Source organism: Cyprinodon tularosa, unplaced genomic scaffold (assembly GCF_016077235.1).
Source record: "Cyprinodon tularosa strain WSP-4 unplaced genomic scaffold, ASM1607723v1 ctg701, whole genome shotgun sequence".
NCBI classification, from domain to species: Eukaryota; Metazoa; Chordata; class Actinopteri; order Cyprinodontiformes; family Cyprinodontidae; genus Cyprinodon; species Cyprinodon tularosa.
Window position 1 is genome coordinate 145,263 of NW_024039454.1, and position 22,894 is coordinate 168,156.

At 41.5% G+C, this 22,894-nt stretch overlaps 1 protein-coding gene across 1 annotated transcript in view; it reads right to left on the bottom strand.

Moving 5' to 3' along the window:
• The window catches only part of LOC119772206 (heterogeneous nuclear ribonucleoprotein L-like), a 37,481-nt gene extending 15,035 nt beyond the window's left edge, over positions 1–22,446 (bottom strand). Inside the window, exons 1-6 of the mRNA XM_038268546.1 lie at positions 22,074–22,446; positions 17,285–17,403; positions 6,505–6,614; positions 5,112–5,239; positions 1,165–1,250; positions 800–896 (exon numbers count right to left, since the gene is read on the bottom strand). Coding sequence (XP_038124474.1) covers positions 800–896; positions 1,165–1,250; positions 5,112–5,239; positions 6,505–6,614; positions 17,285–17,403; positions 22,074–22,283 — 750 coding nt within the window. The 5' untranslated portion in view covers positions 22,284–22,446. The remainder of the gene's footprint in view (positions 1–799; positions 897–1,164; positions 1,251–5,111; positions 5,240–6,504; positions 6,615–17,284; positions 17,404–22,073) is intronic.
• Positions 22,447–22,894: the final 448 nt, after the last annotated feature.

Sequence of the window (22,894 nt, forward strand, 5' to 3'; positions counted from 1 at the left end):
GCATTGTCAGTTTCACTATAGCTCTGGTGAATTTCAATGGTGAAGTCCTCTGGAAATCTTCAATAATTGTTGTTGATTGCAGATGTGTCTAGTAGTTCCCATTGATTCTGCTTGTAAAGCGGGGAGAATGGCGCTAGGCTTACCGCACCGTGACGTCACTGCTGGGAGATGGCAGGAATGTAGTGTTACTATGTTTGGGCATGTTTGGGTGATCGCAACAAAAATTATCATTTTTATTTTTTTTTTTACTGATTAAATCTAAATTCATTAAATCACTGCAAACGTATTAGTTTCAGGTATAAATAATGATCCATTGGTTATTCCTTGCTGACCGGAGTCCTCCTTTAATGTCTGACTGGATCAGACGGTGTTCTGTCAGATCAGCAAACCCATATTAAATCTGCATGCTAAACATGTCATATTTGCGTTAATCCCTTTAGTTTTGCACAAAAAATATCATTTAAACTAACCTTTAGTCATGTTCAAAAAAACAATTTAAGGTCAGATCGCCATACCCTTCTAAAAACACCAAAAAGTGAGTAAATAGTTTTTTGTACATGACTAAAGGGATACACGCCAATTGAGGTAGTTTAAAGTCTATTGTTCAAACAAAACTAAAGGGATAAACTAAAGGGATAAGTGTGTATTGACTATGGGTATGCTGGTCTGACGGGGTATGCTCATCTGATAGAACAGCGGCAGAAGCACGATTAGTTGATCTCTATGAGTCGCAGCTTCAGTCCCTGTTAGGGAGAACTATGTGGAGCAGGAAGACACAAATGTGGATTCTGGTTCTTACCCTGGCATACTCGATCTTGAGCGTACAGCAGCCGGCATAAATGTCAGCTCCGTTTAGAGCTGCTTTGGCCTTCTGGGCGCACTGAATGGACTCAAACCTGAAGGAGTCACATTAAGGAAGACAAAAGACACGGCAGTCCGCAGAGAGGCACATCAAACTTACACTCGTGTTTAAATACAACCGACATGACCAAACCACCAGAGAGCCTGGGATTCCCCCCGGGGAAGGAAAATTTTCCAGAAGGTTTGGTTTAAATAAAAGGATGAAGAGCTGTGACTCAGATGGGTGGAGTCTGAGGCAAGGAGCGGCTTTAGGATTAGAGCCAGTCCTACTGTCACAGATGTTCCACAGAGGAGAAAGGATACTCAACCATGGCCTGGATCCCATTCCTCTTGAAGATGACGATCCTCAGCACGCTGCCGATGGGGTTACAGACTGTGTGGAGGACATCCTGAGGAGAAACACAGACATGTTCCTGTTTCAGCTCCAATCACAGCAGATCACTGCAACAATAAGGAGCCTAACAGTAAAACAAAACATTAAAGCATCGCTGAGTAACCTTTGACCTCTACTATCAGTTTAATCAGAGAAATATTCATTTTCAGGCTACTCTTTAGATTGACTGATTGAATCAATGCAATTTCTGGCTACTTTACACACCTCTGCTGAAATATCAGCCATCTGTCTCCATCTGAGATTCTCTTGCATGGTTTGATTCTTTCATTTTGTTTTCTGTTGAGTACTTTGAAGTTTAAATTATGTTTGGGGTTTATTTTTGTGTTTTGTCTCTTTCTAAATCTAATTATTGTTCCAGTAAGCTACAGCTCAAGCCCACACAAGGCGTGTAAAGAAAGAGGCGGTCTTTGTTTGTTAATATGGAATGACGGTATAAAATAAGGCTACGCACTTTTTAAATAATCCATCTTTTAAATGTTAGGTTTGGGGTAAAAATCAAGTGTTTTTAAATAAACAGGTTCGAGATAAATTCAATAAAAGAGTCTAAAACAGTCACAATTTTTTTAACGCCCATCAAAGGTCAGAAAATGAATGAATGAGGTCCAAGTCATGTGACTAGAGTCCTAACCTCTGCTGTTTTTCTTGTCCCACTCTCAATTTAAGGAGAGACACCAACGGTCTTAGTCCTGCCCTGTAGGTGGCGCTAATATGCTTAAAGGCGAGTGGAGTTATGAGTATGGTAGTTATCAGGTGCTGATTAGGATGAGTCTGTTTCAGCGCTGAAGAGATAATCTGCTAATTGAATTAGATGTTAAAACATGGAGGAGGTCTGCTTCATCGTCAGCGGCCTGTTTAAGGTGCAGAACTCTGGATGGATGGAATATGGATGGATGGATGGATGGATGGATGGATGGAGTATGGATGGATGGATGGATGGAGTATGGATGGATGGATGGAATATGGATGGATGGATGGATGGAGTATGGATGGATGGATGGAATATGGATGGATGGATGGAGTATGGATGGATGGATGGATGGAGTATGGATGGATGGATGGAGTATGGATGGATGGATGGAATATGGATGGATGGATGGAGTATGGATGGATGGATGGATGGATGGATGGATGGAGTATGGATGGATGGATGGATGGATGGATGGATGGAATATGGATGGATGGATGGAGTATGGATGGATGGATGGAATATGGATGGATGGATGGAGTATGGATGGATGGATGGATGGAATATGGATGGATGGATGGAGTATGGATGGATGGATGGATGGAGTATGGATGGATGGATGATGGATGGATGGATGATGGATGGATGGATGAATAGATGGATGATGGATGGATGGATGTATGGATGGATGGATGGAGTATGGATGGATGGATGGAATATGGATGGATGGATGGAGTATGGATGGATGGATGGATGGAATATGGATGGATGGATGGAGTATGGATGGATGGATGGATGGAGTATGGATGGATGGATGATGGATGGATGGATGGATGATGGATGGATAGATGAATAGATGGATGGATGGATGGATGGATGGAGTATGGATGGATGGATGGATGGATGATGGATGGATGATGGATGGATGGATGGAGTATGGATGGATGGATGGATGATGGATTGATGGAGTATTGATGGATGGATGGATGATGGATGGATGGATGATGGATGGATGGATGGAGTATGGATGGATGGATGGATGATGGATGGAGTATTGATGGATGGATGGATGATGGATGGATGGAGTATTGATGGATGGATGGATGGAGTATTGATGGATGGATGGAGTATGGATGGATGGATGATGGATGGATGGATGATGGATGGATGATGGATGGATGATGGATGGATGGAGTATGGATGGATGGATGGATGGATGATGGATGGATGGATGATGGATGGATGGATGGATGATGGATGGATGGAGTATGGATGGATGATGGATGGATGGATGATGGATGGATGGATGATGGATGGAGTATGGATGGATGCATGATGGATGGATGGATGGAGTATGGATGGATGGATGATGGATGGATGGATGGATGGAGTATGGATGGATGATGGATGGATGGATGGATGGAGTATGGATGGATGGATGATGGATGGATGGATGGATGGATGGAGTATGGATGGATGGATGGAGTATGGATGGATGGATGGATGGATGGAGTATGGATGGATGGATGATGGATGGATGGATGGAGTATGGATGGATGGATGGATGGATGGAGTATGGATGGATGGATGGATGGAGTATGGATGGATGGATGGAGTATGGATGGATGGATGGATGGAGTATGGATGGATGGATGGATGATGGATGATGGATGGAGTATGGATGGATGGATGATGGATGGATGGATGGATGATGGATGGATGGATGGATGATGGATGGAGTATGGATGGATGGATGGATGATGGATGGATGGTGTCTAGGTTAATGGCTAATCTCAGGCTGACATTCCTCTATGAGTTCAGCTTCGGCCTGCAGCTCTGAGACAAAGGAATAGATACACTACAGATACACTATGATCCATAAATGAGGCGTCTATGTTTGCTGTGGTTGGATTAGAGGAGACCTGGGGACAGGTCTGAACCCGTCCCTCTGACTCACCGGTCCTGGGAGGGACACTCTGAACCAAACCTCTCAGCCTTGCTGCTTTATTCACTGCGATTCCTCAGCCATTATACCAACTACATTGCCGGTTTCAGGTATCCTCTATCATCCAGGGCCAACACCTCCATGTTCTGTTAGTTACCTCAACTAGATCCAGTTCAGAAGCAGGACATTCATTTGAGAGGTAGAAAGGACCCTCATATTAGTCTGGTTTGGTTCCTGTCAGATGCAGATCAAGGTACAGCTTTTTCAGAACTCGTAGGAACCGTACAGTTCTCACATCGGGCCCCAGGGGGCATCACAACTGAATGACACTACCAACTGGAAGGAAAAGTTGAGGATTAACGGCACATCGGCTTCAAATCACTTCCTCTTCTAAATATATCAATCGGTTCCACTGGTAAAATGGGCCGGTCCTAACAGTCCAGCTTAACTGGTCATGGATTGGCTATGTGCTAGTGATGCAGCACATGATTGTGGGTAAAAACTTGAAGCAGAGAATCTGTGGCATTACTGTGGACTTTGTTCATAGAAACCAGAGAATAGAAAAAAAACAACCATTGATAAATATTACAGACCGTAAGACTTAACCCAACAGCAGCCACAGACGAGTAAACCTGGATATGAATGATGGTGAATCCCTGGTGACCACCAGGAGGCACGCTGGTATCTGAAGCTGAGCTCGGACCTGCTGCAGCTCATCCAGAAAATCACTAATTCTATTTTAGAAAGGCAGCAAAGTATCACTATGGCAACATGCAAGATTAAGCTAACGTTCAACATTTTTAATGTGACTTTCAACCAGCAGCAGAATAAAAGCCTGGTTTTTATGAGAAGTTTTTAAGGAGGAAAACTGAGAAAGAACCTTTATCTCCTACCTGAAAACTTCTTAAAACTTTCCTTAATGATAAAGCTTCTAGTTAGAGTGGCTCAGGTTATCCTGAGCTATCTCTATAGCTATGCTGCTATAGGCTTAGACTGCTGGAGGACATGGGGGACCTTTTCATCATTCTGCTTCATTCTATCTCTATTCTCCCACTCTGCAGAATTGAATTGAAAGTTTATCTAAGCCTAAGGCCAGTCCAGAGGCTGGTCATGAGACAATCTGGGGGACAGGTTCAAGCCACCCAGATGTTCCTGGAGGAGCATCTATGTAGCATCAGAGGTCAGAGGTGGCTGTGTTTCTGTGGACAGAGGGTGAGTTTGGTTACCGTAGTTATAGGGTAGAGCGGGTTCTGGATGGAGAGCAGCAGGACCTTGTTGCCGCTGTTTGGGTTGTCTGCGTTTGTTGGTCTGGTGATCCTCTTTGACGTGGAGTAATTGAAGTAAGCCTGCTGTCCTGGTGAACAGATCAGTGAGAACACCAACACATCAGAACAGAAGACGGGTTCTGGTCTAACATGCAGCTGGTGGAAGATGTGGCCTGCTGGAATCTGGGCTTTCGCACCATTTTATATCCCAGCGATCCACACACTGAAGGCTGTTTTTTCCTGCTGTGTTACAACAGAAGGATCAGATTTTCAGTACAAAGAAAACAGACTGTGAGACGGTTGAAAACCTGCTGAGCTTTGCTGAAGGAGCTATGACCCTGATCTACAGGTAAGGTCCAACATATGGAGGCCGGGTTGATAAAAACAAATCATCAGTTTGTGGCTTTGCTGCAGGTGATTTACTACGAATGAAAACAGGTGCAAAAAGGTGCAGACCATTTGTTTAAATGAGGGTTTTTATGATGCTGTCACCAGAATTGGAGGCCGAATGGATTTATGTTCTGTGTTCCAAAGGAAACTGCACACAGACAGCAGGTTGGGTCACTGTGTGGACCGGGAGAGGACAAAGGTCCTTCTCTGTTCATGTGAAATTAACAAGTAATCAGGAGACGACTTGGAGGAACAAACATGGTGGAGCAGTTTCTAGATCGTTTTATAGTCCCGACTAGTGGAGGTCTAACAGCTGAAATGTTTGATACAGAGAATATCTGGTGATCATTTTACAGAGTTTACCCCTCCGATAAAACAACAAAAAATGTATAATTTTAATAAGAAAGAAGAAATAAAAACTGGCTGCAGGAGACAAAGGGACACAGAGAGGAACTGTTTGTTTCATAATATAATAAACATTTGACTTTCACTTTGATAAGAGATTATCTGTTTAATTATTAGTATTCTTGTTTTTTAAAATACAGAATGGTTGCAGCCACTTTAATGCTACGGTCACACCTAAATTAGCAAGGCAGCAGAAGCAGCTAGCATGCAAAGTCAATGGTTGACACGCATCTTGGATTAGCAAAAGGTCCCGCAGTGCTTTTGAGCAGCAGGAGCAGCGTGTCATGCTTTTCTGAGCATCTGAGGCATAGTTTTATACACACAGCCTTTAGTAGATCAGGGCCTTAAAGGTGGACTCTATCCATCATCCAGTCGTAACATGGACAGCCCTTCAGACTAAATGCTCCAACATCCCAAACCTGAACCAGCTTGTGGAGAAATGGTCTAAATTGTCTGATTGGTAGGTTTGACCCAGTACTATCAAAGAACATAATTTATGTTCTGTTTACTAATTAGAAAATAAACTGAACAATGACAGGAAAGACTGAGCTTCCCGAACCTGCGATGTACACCGGCTCCTTGGTTCCACAGGACACGCAGCGATCAGCACCCTCTGCTGAAGAGAACTCCACCAGGGCCTGCCGCTTGAAGGGCATCATCATGACGTAGCTGGAAGACAGATGGAAACGTGGATAAACCAACACTTCACTCTCAGATCCCAGCCTGTCCTCTATCGGACAAAAAGAAGCTTTTAATTAATTGATTTTGTTTAATTTGACACTAAATATGATAGACAGGATTTCTTCTCATTCTGGGCAGAAGAGCTTTTAATAAAAACCTTTATTCTCAGTTGAGAACAGTAAAGATCTTCACATTAGGGTGTCATTTCCAACATAACAACGAAGTAAAGTGTAAATGAGTGTTAAAGGCATAGTGGAGGATTTTTAGCAAATTTTTTTAAAAGACCCGCCCTCTCCACTTAAAAAAAAAAGCTTATTTTCCAAAAAAAGATTTGCAATTTCTCCACTAAATGGTAAATGGTATGTCAGACTCACCACCGGTTAGTGAAAATGGGAACGAGCCCGTAGGACGGCCTTACGTAAACATATCACCAGAATGATTGACAGTTAGGAGGACCACTTATTTAGATGATCCATCCGGAAAAACAACATCCTCCACTATAACTTTAACTTTCTTAATGAACAGAACAGGAGGGCTTTTATTTTGATATTTTCAACAGGAAGTTTCCTTGTAATGACAGTTTATTTTAGTCCTAATTCATCCAAATAGTTTTAAAGCACCTTCAGTCGTGTGATATTTATTATCAGAGGCATCAAGTAATAAAGTACAAATACCTTGTTACTTTACTTATGTGGAAATGTTGTCTATCTATACTTTACTGGAGTAATTCTTTTTTTAGACAGCTTTACTTTCTACTCTTGTTAGTTTTGTTTTATTTAAGTTAATTTTCATTACGGCCTGTTGGTATTTAAAAAAATAAAAACCATCAAAATAATTAGTTTCAAGAGTGGGCCAAAATCCCTCCTGCAGTGTGTGGAAAACTGGTTAAAAACTACAGGACCTCTGGAATAGACCTCTGGAATTGCAAACAAAGGCTACTGAACCAAATACTAACATTGATTTTCTTGGGTGTTCAAATACTTATTTGCAGCTGTATCATTCAACTAAATTGTTAAAAAATCATATATTGTGATTTCCGGATTTTTTTTTTAGATTATGTCTCTCATAGTGGACATGCATCTACGATGACAATTTCAGACCCTTCCATGATTTCTAAGTGGGAGAACTTGAAAAATAGCTGTTAAAATACAAATTTTCCTTATTGTATATAGTACCCGCAGTAGTTTGAAAATACTTTTACCCCATATATATATATATATATATATATATTAGTGCTGTCAAAATTATCGCGTTATTATCGCGTTAATGCGAGGCCATTTTAATGGCGATAATTTTTTTAACGTGAGATTAACGCTATGTGGTTTTATGGTACAATTTTCCAAGTACATCCCGCTGCAGCCTGCGAGAAGGCGGGGCTATTTTCCCCCAGTCTATGTATTTTCCATAGGCTTCGAGAGCGGAGCTCCTCAAGGGAAAAAGACGCTCATACACTGGGTGACGCTAGTGCCTTTTCTTTAAGCCCCACCACCAACAAACAAGTTGAGTGTCTGGTAACTAGTAGCAACCTGAAATACGCTGAGAAAACAGATTACTGAGGTGAAATGGAATCTGCTACGGCACTCTTGCTGTCTGTGTACGCCACAGGTCAGTACCGTGTGTGTGTGTGTGTGTGTGGGTGGGTGTGTGTGTGTTCTCATTTTTGTTAAGAGGCTGAAAAGTAACTTTCTAGAGCATAGACTACCTCCATCTAGTGATGTCGGTCTATTGATTTTGATGTATTGATTGAAAATTGTTCATTATTATCTTGGTTAATTAACATCTAATGTTAACTGTACTACATTTTATAGCAGTAGGGTAAAGTGCTTGTCTTTGTTCAAAAGACTGTATTAACAGTAAAGACTGTCTTTTACATCAGCCTGTTTTCAGGGCCTTTTTTTTGGCTACATATTTGTTATTTTTTGCTACATGCCTCCCCATCTTCTTGCCATATGTTTCTATGGCATAAATCAGTATCTGTGACCTGTTTTCATTTAAAAAAAAGAACATTGGCACAAACCTAGCCTGTATGTATTTTTTGTAGTTCATCGAGAGTATTTAAATGATTTTCAATCAGAAAAAAAATTTGCGATTAAAATGCGATTAATCGCGAGTTAACTCAGGCATTGATGCGATTAATCGCGATTAAAAAAATGTAATCGATTGACAGCACTAATATATATATATTAGGGGTAAAAGTTTTTACAGAAAATGAATACAAGTCTGATTTGCCCTAGAGGGCACAAGTGCAATAAATGAACATGTTTCAATGTCTACTTGTTATGGAAGAAAGAGCAGAAAACCAGAACCAGGCTTTACGTAGGTTCTGACCCGACTGTCATGATCTTGGCACTGAAGACTGGCTTAATTACTTATGCCATTCACCTGTCCAACTCTGCATGGTTTCTAATCGCTGCTCAACTGATCCTTCTACTCCTGCCTCTATTTAATGTGCTTGCATGCACTTATCAGGGAAGATTATCTTGTTCTCCTATGCCAGTGGTTAGAGTGTTTTCATCTTATCTGAGTGTTTCTGAAAACCTGATCCTGACCCGTTCTGCCTCACAACCACTGAGCCTGCCTGTTCCTGTCTGATCTCAGTGGTGAGTAGGTTTTTAGCATTACCTTAGTGTTCCTGAATACCTGATCCTGATGTGTTCTGTCTCTCAACCACTGGCCCTGTCTGTTCCCTTTCTTATCTGTTTGCCTGACCTGGCTTCAGACTCCTTCTTGATCTACAGGGCTAGAGCAACACTCTGGGCGGTGTCTGCTGCATCTTGTTGGCAGCCCACTGGCTGGATCCTGCCTCATTCTCTGGGCATGGCTGACTTGTAAACCAACTTAATGACTCTCATGGACAATCATCCTCCATCAGATTATCATGGTCACTAACCTGTGTTTCTCTCCTGCAGAGGTTCCAGCCATTGATGCCCTAGCCGCTGCTACTCCGATGTTTTTAATAAACGCTCGAATACTGTCCGTCTTGCCTCGAATACTGGGTCCTCTGTTCTGAGTCATAACGACTGTCTGAGGGTTTAATAACACGGCAGAAGAACTGATCCAGGAGTACCTTAAATGTCAGAGAAAAGTAGGATATTTCCTCTAAACATCATTCCATCAGTCCCATCATCAATGTGTTCAACATTAAACTGAACAAATTTCTTGGATCCAACATGGGACAGGAGTGATAGCGTCACACTATGCACCGTATCACTCTGCTCTGCGCCCGGTTCACATCACATGTCTAACCTGATGGTTCTCTCTGCTGTTGCTCGACTTGGAATTTGCCTGGTGAGCGAAAGTGTTTCACATGGCAGGCGAAAAGCTCCTACATCATAGGCTCTACATCCATAGGCTAGGTCTGGATGAGAGTTCTGCATTTGTTTATTATTCCTTATTATATTTTTTTAATCATTAGTTATAACAACATATTTTAAAACTATAAATGCTTTTTTACTTTTGAAGTACAAGTAAAAGTAGTAAACATCACAGTGTAAATTCATGGTAAGCAGCTGAATGAGCCCCCTCCACTCCTAAAGACCTTCCATCACTCTGTTGTGGCATTAGCCATCTTCTATGGAGCCTTCTGTTGGAGCAGTAGCTTATCTGTAGCTGACAGAAAGTGGCTGGATCAGCTGATCAGGAAGGCCAGCTCTGTGATTGGATGCCCTCTGGACTGCAGGAGGAGGGAAACAGACGGATCCTAACTAAATGAACATCTCTGTTGGATAATGTCTCCCACCCCATGCAAGAAGCTGGTGCTGAACTGGAGAGCTCCTTCAGTGACAGACTGCTGCACCTTAAATGCACCAGGGAGCGTTATCACAGATCCTTCCTACCAGCAGCTGAAAGACTCTAGAACCACCACTGTTCCAAACAACCTCAGTAAGTTGTTACATTCATGCTTTTTGGAGTTTCTACCTTAGTCAGTTAAATAACATGCTGCTGTCATTTTGCACATTCCTGATGTTTCTGCTATTTTCAAAGATCCATCACAAAAAAAAACAAAAAAAAAATTGCTGCATATTGTTTATTTATTCTCCAGGTGCACAGTATTTTTATAGTTTACTTTTTGACTTTTCACAATTATTTTATTGTTATACATTTCTCTAAGGTCCAAATTTGTATGGCAATTTTTTTCTATAATCTGTTTGCGCCTGTAAACACTAGAATTTCCCCATTGTGGGACGATAAAGGAATGTTTTCTACTCTTTGGCCTCAGATTGATCATGTTCATACGGAAGAAAAATCTGACAGCTTATCTCATGAGATCAGTATCTCATAATTACGAGATATTATCTCGTAATTATGAGATAAAGATCTCAAAATTACGAGATACTGATCTCGTAATTACGAGATCTTATTTTGTAATTATGAGATCGTATCTATATATTTGGTTACACTTACTTGAGCCTGTAATGTAGAATCTCTCACAAAACTGGTCTTCATGATTCCTTATTAAGAATATCTGCATCTGTTCCACTGAACAGTTCTCTGCAGGTCTAACATGATGTGCGTTGGAGTTCTGCTCCTGTTTTTCACTTCATCAATAAATCCATCTATAACCCTGGGGTTACTACTTGTGTAGTAAGCATGCAGCGATATGACCATATGGGAAAATCCGTCAACAGCTCTATTAATACAGATTCTGTTTGGTTTTAGGTTTTCATATGAATCGACATGCTGCATGAAGTTGGGACCTGGTCGTTTTAAGTGATTCTGAAGCTGTCATGATATCTGCGCCGATGGTTCGGTTTTTTCCTGGACTCCTTGCTCCCCTGTCTAATTGGTCCTGCAGCTGATTAACCCCGATCATTTCCACCTGGTTATTCAGCTATTTATGTTGCGTGCTTGCCTTCCGTCAGCACCAGGTTATTCCAGCAGTTTGGTGAGATTAACTAGCGATCTGTACCTTGTTGTGTTTTCTTGATTGTGACCTGTTTCTGCCCTATGGATATGGAGTGATTTCTCTTCCATAAACGCTTTGAACTTTTCCACTGCCTGTCTCGCCTCCAATTATGATCCAACGTTCTGAGGTCATTACAGAAGCCTCAGCTCTCCTTGCGGATTTAGGATTTTGAGAAGGTATCGATGGACAGTTCTATGTGACACCACCAAGCAGCTTAAATGTTTTTCAGACGCATTTATTTACAACCATAAAGCAGCCTGTGCTGGTTTAATTGCTCCTGCAGGAAAAGTGTGAAGTCAGAGTGGGATTCTTTGCCTAAAAAAATACTAAGGACTTACTTTACAATGCTGACCAATTAAAATTATTTCAGTCCACATTAAGGAAACTCTGTATTTCTCAGTGTCGCATACCTAAAAGGAAATAAAAGCAGATTAAATCCAACAACCCACTCATTGTTCACGTTTCATGTAGCGGAGATAAGCAATGACTGTCCTTCCAGATCTCCTAAATATGACATATTATCTCATAACTATGACATCTTATCTCGTAATTATGGGATAAGATCTCATAATATTGAGATCAACATATCATAATTACGAGATAAAGATCTCGTAATCATGAGGTAAGCTGTCAGAATTTTTTATCTTTGTTGAATGCAATAAGCTTCCGTATGTTCACATGTCAATCGCCATAAGAAGAAAGAATGGCACACATGATGACCCCACACATTCCTTTTACATCAAAGTAAAAGCGTTTGTTTTCACAACAAACTATAAAAATATATTTTATAAAACGTTGTTCAACAGAGGGATAAAATCCCAGGATGATCTCAACCAAAGCAATACTATAAAGCATTTACTCCCTCATATGTTTTCAGTTCCTCTTTCCTAACTTCCTGTGAAAAAAAAAACGTAATGATCTAATGTTTGTGTGTAACTGCTGCTCAAATTAAAACCTTAGTTCATCCAAAGTGTTTGAATGAAACCCTCTGTACTCGGTTAAAGGAAGGCAAATTTAACAGCAGCTTCAGACCAAACCACAGTGGCTGAAAGATAATGACACAAGTTTTGCTCACTTCATTGTGGTTGATTTGAAATTCATTTTATTTAGTTAGTGCAGTTTGTTGACTCTAATGCAATAAAGGTTTTTGCTTTTTCACTCTATGATAACACATCTACCTTCTTCTTTTCTCACATAAAAAAGTCCTCCTGCATCACTGCTTCTTTGTTCCTCTTTCGTGTCTGCTTCTGCCTCCTTGAACCCCCAGTCGGTGAGATGTGACGAAAGCTGCGCTGCCTCCATGTCCCTCAGCATCACCACCTTTTTCTGAGTTTAATCTGGCTGATGGTTCAATCACACAAACCAGTTAGATGTTCTGGAACAATCATCAGTGTCTCCATCCATCTTTGCAAAAGCATGCTGATCAAGCTCCATCAGGGATCTCCCTCTGACGTCACCATGGAGATGGCTTTGATTCTAAATAACTCAGAACCACCTGGTATGTCCTGCTGCACCATGTTAATCTAACATTACATGAAATCAACACTGTGTCATCAACCCTACAAACGTGTAATATTGATTGATCTAAAACATGCACATTAAAAACAACAGATATAAGCAAAGGTAACAATTTGCCCTCCGTTTGGTTAAGTAAACCGACTCACATTTTATTAGTAAAGTTAATCCAAGAGAAACTAGGTAACATCTACTCATCCCAGGGGCACCGCCAGGAATTTGCTTTTTCATTTAGTGGAGAAATAATAATGAACACCGTCAGATAAACACAAATCAAATGAACATTTTGTGAAATAAAACAAAAAAATTGCCATCTGAGCCAGTGGTACTTCACACACGGCTATGCAGAGAGAGGGCTGCTAAAGTTAGCCCTGGCTGCTGTTACCCTCGGAGGTCCGCTGGTTGCCTCTCAACTTCGGAAACTTTCTTTTCAATAATGTATTAAATCAGTAAATGGGCCATATAGTGATGCTTAAAATATAATGTTCTCTCATCGAAATTATCTTAAAACACATTTTTATTGAGCAGCGGCAACAGAAAAGAGAACTTTTAACTTAATATTCTGAGCTCTGTGAGCGCTCCATTGGAAGCTGCTGCTGCCGCAGTGCATGCTGGGACCGCTGTCAATCTCAAGAACAGACAAGTCTGCTCTGATGCATGCTGGGTAAAGAGGGCGGTGCGAGAACAACATATGGGGACTTCGTTCTCGGTCTGCTGTTCTTGTGAATTGGAACAGTACTAGGGCTGTACTGTGCAGTACTTGATTGATTGACAAAAAACACAGCTTTATCTATGTACACATGAATAGAAAATAGGTTTTGTATTGTGCAAATATATTCCTATTAGGTTTAACTATAACTTTATTAAAGGTTATTTTTATGCCCTGAGAGCTTACTTTTTATTCATGTATATGTTTAACCTCTTAACATCCACCTCATTTCTGGGAAATTGGCCTATTTTGCAAACCCAAATGGAAAAGCAAATAACTGAGGAACTGTAAGCCCAAATTACATGTGTGATACATTATTTGAAAGCTAACACCTTCTACTTTGTAAATATACATGGAAATTGGGTGAGTAAAACACCCAAGCTGCATCAGTTAAAACAAGTTGGGTTTTTTTTATTCTCAAAAATGATAAGTCTTTTTTGAACAGCAGTAATAAAAACATGCTTGCTTGTTGTGGCTGCTTTGTCATGCTACATTTCGACATGCTGCTATAATTGTGCTTTGGTGCTCGCTATGTCCATAAAATCAACTTGGTGGTCGAATTGTGGAGAATCTAAGCTTTCCAACAATGTCTAACAAGTCTATATTGGTAAACATTTTAAAAGTGTAATTTTCATGCATTCCTATTTATTTGTAAATGCGTTAAAACGGGTCGCCAGCAGGTTTTGAGAGGTTAATGACAATAAAACATGTACTTTTGGCTAGGCTGATTCAGGCTGCTCATGAGAATGATCCAGATTTATAGATGTCTTGTAATGGTTTTTTAATTTTAACACAGATTTTAATCTGGCTGCTGGAGGCTAACCAATGCACTACAGCTGTCCAGCAAATGTATCCTTAGCAGGAGACAGTTTGAGACTGCAAAGAAAAAACTCATTACATAGCAAAATCCATCACAGATAACATGACATCTTGCAGGAACATCAAGGAGAATGAGAGCTGGGTATATATCATATGTGGTGGCTAGTGGTTAGTAGCCTGACGTAGTCCTACTCAATTCTAGTCAGAATATGAGTCTGATACTGCTCCATAGAGCTGTGATTATGGGGCGTGTTTCGAACGAACCAGGGAAAAAATGCCTCTGCACTCAATTGGATAGACCTACAACCAATAAGAGCAACGGAGTGCGTGACGTATGTTAAGCGAGGCATAGTTGTTGTCCACAAAAATCAAAGCGTGCAGTTGCACGCCTAGAATAAGAAGATGAGACTCGATCGCGTTTCTCTGTTCTTCTTTTAAAATTAATTTGCTGTCGATATCTTCTAGAACAGACCTAATAGCAGAATCTACTCACCTCAACTCTCCAGCGGCAGCCATTGTTGTTGTCGCCCAAGCGCGCTTTGGTCACGTGGTTGATTACATTACTGTTGATCATCTGTCCATCATCGTATAAAGCCCGCCCTGACAATTTGATTGGATCGCCTGACAGTGGGCGATAATACTCGCGCTACTATGGAGCAGAGCCAGACCGAACTTCCCGACCTCAAACCTTGTGGGCGAGACTAAGTTCGGAATGGCACCCAGGCTAAGTGGTTAGGGCATATAGCTCGAAATCCAGAGGTTCTGAGTTTGAGCCCCACTCCCACAGACTGCCACTCTGGGTCCCTGAGCAAAAGACCCTTAACCCCACAATTGATAGATGAAACACTTCATCAGCTGACCAACTAGGCAGCTTCAAAGATGTCTTTTGAAGAGGGAGGGGGCAGAGGGCAGAGCTTCATATTTACATGTCATTCTGACAGAGTTGCTTAGATAAAGGCCTCTCAAGACCAGTGGGGACGTGAATTCCAGATAAAGGCAAATTGTTTGGATCAGGCTGGCTGTGTATTTTTTCCTGCCTGCCTTCAGAGTCTTTGCTGGAATTTCATCATGGCGAAACCCATAGAACAGATTTTATGGACCTCTCCGCCAGTGTCCAAGCTTAAAATTTATCCAAGATTATACCATTTCACCTCTGAGTCCAGGAATCGCAGCTAGCCTGTGATCCTGTGCAAGAATCACATCCAGTTTAGGGTTCTGCTCCCTTAACATCTCAGTCTGAGAGTTCTGTAGATCACACAGTTGATAGCTCTGTGACCTGGTTTATTTAGCTTAAACCGATTCATATTATTGCCTTATTTTATATTTTTATATTGTATTTTATTATTTTTTGCTATTTTCAGCCCTTTTTTCAGCTGTAGCTGTTTTAAAGCACTCTACAAATAAAGATGATGATGAAAATCAACTTAATTGCTTTATTTACATGTAAAAATGAACATAGAATGAAGTCATTCTATGTTCATTTGTTTTGCCAGTAAGATTCTGGGAATAGATGTCCATCCCCTAGATGTCAGCCTGACAGAGCAAACCAGTATGTCTGTTGCCATAAGCTTCTGACTGGTACGTGTATATGAAAAAAAAAATTCTGGAAAATCATATACAACGGACACAGAAAAGGAAGAGAGAAAAATAAACCAAAACAGAAAAAATAGACACAGAAGCTATACAGTAACTCCTGCACTGCAAAAACAATCTAGAAATACGTAAAAATTTCTTAAATTAAGTGTATTTCACCTTAATTTGAGTAGATAAATAAGATGATCTGCCAATGGAATGACTGTTTTTACTCTTAAAATAAGATAATTAGATAACTGAAATAAGACAATGCAATTGATTTTATATTTTTTGCAGTGTAGGAGTCTGCTTCCACACATGTAAGACACAAAACTATAAGAAAACAGAGAAAAAAACAACCTGCATAAATGGGGATCACAGTCCTCATGTTGGCCGAGAGCAACTGAAAGCCTGGACTCATTGAAACATGGAAAAAATAAAAAGGATTTAACCGGAGATCTTATATCTTGAAAACAGTGAGATTTGCAAACTGACAATGTAGGCTGAGGTTAGCTGCTGTTAGCATCAACCTGCCAGCGGTTCAGGTGGGACCGTCCTTCAGCAACACAGCTGCGTTGCTTTTCATCCCTTTAAGCTCTAACACCGTTAAACATGGTCACACTTTAATGCTGTGAGGGTGGGGGGGGCACTGAGTCAGTGTGTGGGAAGTTATGTAACAACTGGGACAGAGACAGACGCAGTAGATTCTGTAGAGCAGAGAACTGAGCATTTAAATCAATCCAAGATTTAACTATGAATATTAATCTGTTCTATTAACTGGCCACTAAATATGGTCCGGCTGGGGTTGCCATGGTAATATATAAAAAATTGCATTCAGTTTATTCATGGAGACAACCTTCTCATGTCTAACTGATAAAAACATTTTAATCACACGCTTTAATAAAAAGCTGCAATCCTCATCTTCATCAACGTTTTAAAATATGGATAAAACGTGTAAGAATGACCTTTCTGACCCCGTCAGAAGGTTTGAAGCTGTGAAAGCAGCATGAAATGTAACGGTGGGTGTGACCATAAACCTGACAGTAACTATGCATTAGCAGGGCAAACCTAACCCTAACCTTAACCTGGAATCACACACACTGATGCAAAGACACAGGCAAACAAACACTGTCTCACCATATGGGTCCAAATTTCTTCAGGGCGTCGATGAGGTCTGCCTCCACCACGGCCTCACACAGACCGCGGACATGGACCACTGGACTTGGAGAGATGAGATGGGAGTCCTCGTCGTTATCCTGCAACACAGGTCAACACAATCACACTGAAGCTCATTCATACCATGGTTAGCTTCAACATAACACCAGGTCAGTGAGAGAAGACATGGCAAGTCTGAAACATTTCCACAAACACATTCAAAGTGCAGAAATCATGAGAAAAGAAAGCAGATAAAAGTAACAGGTAAAGAGATTCTGGAATTGCACTGTTTAAGGAGGCTGCACGGTGGGTTAGCTCTGCTAGCTAGCCTCTGATATTCTTTTTTAAGAGTTTTTAAGATTTTTTTGAATACAGCGGAATGCATTTGTGTCAATAACTGGTGATTTTAATCACGTTTCACTCTGCTACACTGCCAACATTCCAACAGTTTCTCAGCTTCTGCAGCAGAGAAAACAAAACGCTGGACTTGTTTTGTGCAAATGTCAATGACTACTACATCTCTACAGTAAGACTTTTTCTTGGGAAAATGGATCACAATCTTGTTATTCTTTGCTCAAATAAAACAATAACTGTAAGAAGATGGTCATAGGAAGCTGAAGAAGCCTGCAAGGTTGTTTCAAGGCCACACTTGGATGCACTGTGTCAGCCACATGGAGAAGACATTAATGCAATTACTGAGTGTGTGACTGACTACATAAACTACTGCATAGATAATACCATCCCTACCAGACCTGTGAAATGCTTCCAAAATAATAAACAATGGATTACAAGTGATCTGAAGCAACTGATAAATAGGAAAAAAGCAATAATAAGAAGGAGGGCTTTGTTGGTGGTTCCAGGTCTAACGCACCACCCCTCCTGTTCATTGTCGGAGGACCTGGTGGGGCTTTGCTGCTCCCAACAGACCCAGTGGGTGTTAGCTAACCTGCAGATGGTTGCACTGGTTCTTGATCTGATCTCAAGCTATTTGTGTTTCCAAACCCACATAACATGTCCCAGATGTTAACGATGAGTTTGTTTCTTCAGTAAGGGTTTCTTGTGCATTTTTGCATTGTTCTCTGTTTGTTCTGCCGTTTCTCTTCTTATCATATCAAACATTTCTATTTTCTTATCCAAATACTCCTTTTTAGGTGTATTTGATTTCTCTCTCAAACCTTTTTTCTTTTGTTGTTTTGCCACGGAGAGTAAAAACACATCTTCTTTGACAGAATCTCTGAGGTGGGAGACAGAACCGCTGCCATGGGCCTCCGATCACACTGGATGATTTTATTTAGGTGTTCCAGAGTAAGGGGGGCATGAACAGATGCCAAACATTGAGTTTGATTTCCTTTGCAGGAATGTTCTGCCGCTTTCTAACACTTCTGGACGACATGGGTCAGCATCAATATACATCACTGGGAATGTCTGCATCAAACCAGCTATTCCACTGTCCCCTAAGTGAACACACAACACTGACTATCCTCCCTGCAGGGATTAGAGCAGCAACATTAGCTCCTCTGCAGACAAGCTCTCAGCCCCACCCACACACTCGCTGTTCACCAGCAACCTGTGAGCAGAGAAGCAGGGAGAAAGCTGTCAAAAACGGCTGGAGAGCGGCACCAAGGATGTACTGGAAAAAATTTCTGATGTGGTTGAAGGGCTGCATGCAAGAACATCTACCCAATAGGATGTTGAGGTAGTTCCACCTGGAAATCTCAGCAGCCAAACCAGAATGTTTTTGGACCCTAAGCTGACAACCTGATGTATACGATAGAACAACTGAACAAATAAAGCGGGCATACACTGTACGATATTTTCAATCGTTGCACGCAGCTACAGCTCAAACTGTGTGATGAAACCACAGAGTTTAAAAGTTCACAGCTCATGATGTTTGTTCTCACACTGTGCGACCCTAAGCTCTTACCCCATGTTCACAACGTACATCCAAAATACACACATCAGACTCAGTGCCAAGAGATGCCGCTGGTTGGACTCGTCAATATGGAAGAAGAGAAGAAGAACTCCCTTGTTTGCACATGTGCACTGAGGCTCAGGTAAATCTGCTCGTAGCAGCAGGATTTGCCCAAGACCACCTCAGGAGGGCCGACTGAATTTCAAACATGTTTGATTTTTTCCCGACCTTACCATTCCTTATCGGGAGGTGGTCATGAGAGGCTATTTGCCCCTCGTTACGTCCTGTGTACTACATGACAGGTGACGCGCCATGAGGCTGAGGTTCGACCTGATTAGAAAAAAAATCTCACATGACTGAAGAATCGGCCCAAAAAGGGCAAAAACATGTACAGTGTATGCCCGGTTTAAGGCATCGACCTGAGGTCAAAGGTTACCGAGCCCTGCACCCTGAACACCCTGGTATAAATGTTATATAAATGTTATTATGGTATAATATGTTAGATTAATCTGATAAAATCAGACTGAAAAATTATTAATAAAGAGGTTATATGTTCTATTAAATATGGTGGCCGATGGGTAAAACCCGTGCTACAAATAGCCAAACGTGCCGCAGACACGTAAATTATGCTAATGGAATAAAACAAAAGCATGAAAAAAATAAAATGCAACACAAGAAAGCTAAAAAATGCAGCAATCCCAGAAAAAAAAGAACTGTTAAAAAAAACCAAACAACTAATAAATCTAAAGAAAGTAGCAAGAAGGGGAGGGGGTCCGGTCCAGGGAGGAAAGACACTTAGGAAATAGAATAGAATAGAATAGAATTCAACATAATTGTCATTCCACTGTCACAAGTACAGAACAACAAAATGAATTCTCTGCATTTAACCCATCCACTTGGGGAGCAGCGGGCTGCCATTGTGCGGCGCCCAGGGAAAGACAGGCAGGCAGGCTTTTTAATCTCGGATGCGATTCTTTTCCCATGAGACATTGACTTTTATTGACCCTCATTGCCTTTGTGAGGCTTAGAGAGGATTATGCCAAACTCCTTTTTGGGTAGAGTATTCTTTTTAATGTTTGCCCCGTGTTTCCCTGTGTGAGAAACAGATTTTATTTTGTATTTTCCCCCAAAGCGGATGTGTTTTACTTTGTAACCGCATCTCTCTTCCTGTCAGACCCATGACATTGCTGCTGAATTGCTGGGTAGTCTGACTAAAACAGACCTTGACTCTATCTCAGTCGGAGCTACGCTGCCCCCTGCAGGAAATCCTTGACTGTAAATGAGAGCTAAATGCAACGTTTTCCGACACGATTTTCTGTTGAATCGAATGCAAAATCGTATTCTGTGTGCTCAGTGGTTAATACTGGCCACATTAGTATGCTGATGTTCTTCAGAAACAAACAAACATTTCCTCTAATCCATCCAGGACTCATCAATCACTTCTAGCTATGGGTTACCTCCCCCTAGTGGTCTGGAGCATCTTATTTTTAGAACAAGTCTGCAGTATTATTTGCTTAATTTTTTTATTTGTGTTTTTCTTTTGCTGCAGTCTAATATCTATCTTTGCAGCCCTTTGTGTTTATTATCCGCTGATGATAAATTGATTATATTAGTCATGTTGGATGAGTTCAGCACAGGACGCATCTGATTGGCTGCTTGAAGATCAATTATACCCCAAATGTCTGGGAGCTTTGGGAAACTTTCACCTGCTTCCAGCTCTATAGAAATGTTTAAAGGGGTGATAGAATGATTCTATAGGGTTCTGGTCCTTAAGGTCTCCGAATAGGGTGTGTAACATTGGTTGGGCTGAAAATGGCATATTTGCTGTTCTAGGAGCCCTAATGAGAGCCTGGTTTAAAGCCCTAGAATGAAACGACAGGTTTTCTTCCTTTTATGGTATGATCATGAATATTTAGATTGGTTGGTTTACAACGAGCAAAGCTGCTGAGCAAAGACGCATCATAGCAACAAACACACACTCACGGAAACATCAAATTGTTGATATGGTAGGGTGACCAGACGTCCTACTTTTCATACCTAAACAAATGTCAGGGGGGAATTTCAAAATGGTCCGGGATTTTTGGTCAACTATAGTGGAGCAGAACCGAGCCGTGAGCTCCAGGGCTGGTCGGGGCTGGGGACAGTGCGATCTTCTGATAGACAAAAATAATCCCTCCCTGTCGAGACTTCAGATCCTTGAGAAGACCGTGGCTGTAGCCTGAAACACTGCATTTACTGTATGCCAATTTTGGGGCGTGACAAAAGTACAGGTCAGAACCAAATAAGGCAACATCCCCGAGTTTATCAACTCAGGGCTTCTTTTGAATTTGCTCATTTAATGGTGGAAGTTTAGAATTGTGAGATTTGCAGATAAAGGAGGTGTTGATGGGGTTTGAATTTCCACCCACTGAACTATCATTATTCATCTATGACAATGGAAACTCTTTTGCATTCTATGACTCCTTTAAGTCAAACACTGATTCGTTCCCTTGTTATGTTGTTAAGAGTTTCTCTGTATAATATAAGTAACACTGCAAAATGTGAACTAATATTATTTAAATGTTGTGGGAATCAGTGTGTTGGACTCAGGAAGCTCAATGATCTAATTTTAATGTATGATGATCTTCAGGGGGAAACATCCCAGTTTTCCTCTTTAGGTGAAACTTTGCTGCTGAATAAACTGATTTCCAGGAGTTTCTCCTCATGTTCAGCCTCTCATCCCGCTGATGATGGAGGAGGAAGCAGCCAGGAGATGCTGCTCAGCTCTCTGACAGACAACAGCAGCATAGCCTGGTCTGCGCGCGCGCGCGTGCCAGGCTTTGCGGTGCCGTTAGGTAAAAACATCCCTGCTATCCTTACCTTCCGCCCTGATCCGAACTGCCACCCGGTCCACCGGGCCGGTCTGTCCGGATCCACCCCCTCGGTACCGGGCAGCGAGCCGCTGTCGGAGTCCTCTCCCTCCTCCAGCTCATCCTCCGCTCGGTCCTCCTTCTCCTCCATCTTTGGCCGCTTGGCAGCCCTCCCGTACTCCCCTTCATCGCCCTGACCGTCCGTCTCCGCCGTGGACATGTTCGCGCTGCGGTAGAGCCTTGCTTCAACCGTGGACGTCCATCCCACTGGCTGTCCCGCTGCGTCCCGGTCTCCACAGGCGGCAGTGAAGCGTCACTGGTCCGGGATCCTGCTTCCCTCTGCGACGCCACAGATTTCTGAGCTTGGAGGAGCGCGAGCTCTGGCTGATCCCGCCCCGCGCGCATCCTGCTATTGGACAGTCCTTCCAGAGACCTGGAAACACGGCCTCTCATTGGTCAATGCCAAGGCGCAGTAGATAGATAGATAGATAGATAGATAGATAGATAGATAGATAGATAGATAGATAGATAGATAGATAGATAGATAGATAGATAGATAGATAGATAGATAGATAGATAGATAGATAGATAGATAGATAGATAGATAGATAGATAGATAGATAGATAGATAGCGCATTTTTCTGCCACACTTCTTCCTTCCACTCACTTTCCTTATAATATGCTTTATTCCAGAACCCTGGTGTCTCCTGTTGAGAGAATCTCCGTTTACAGTTTCTGTAAAAAAATTTTTATCATCCTCATCAAAATTAGATGGAAACAAAGGCTCAGAATAAATCAATCTATGTGCAATATTTCTATAATTCTCTTCTT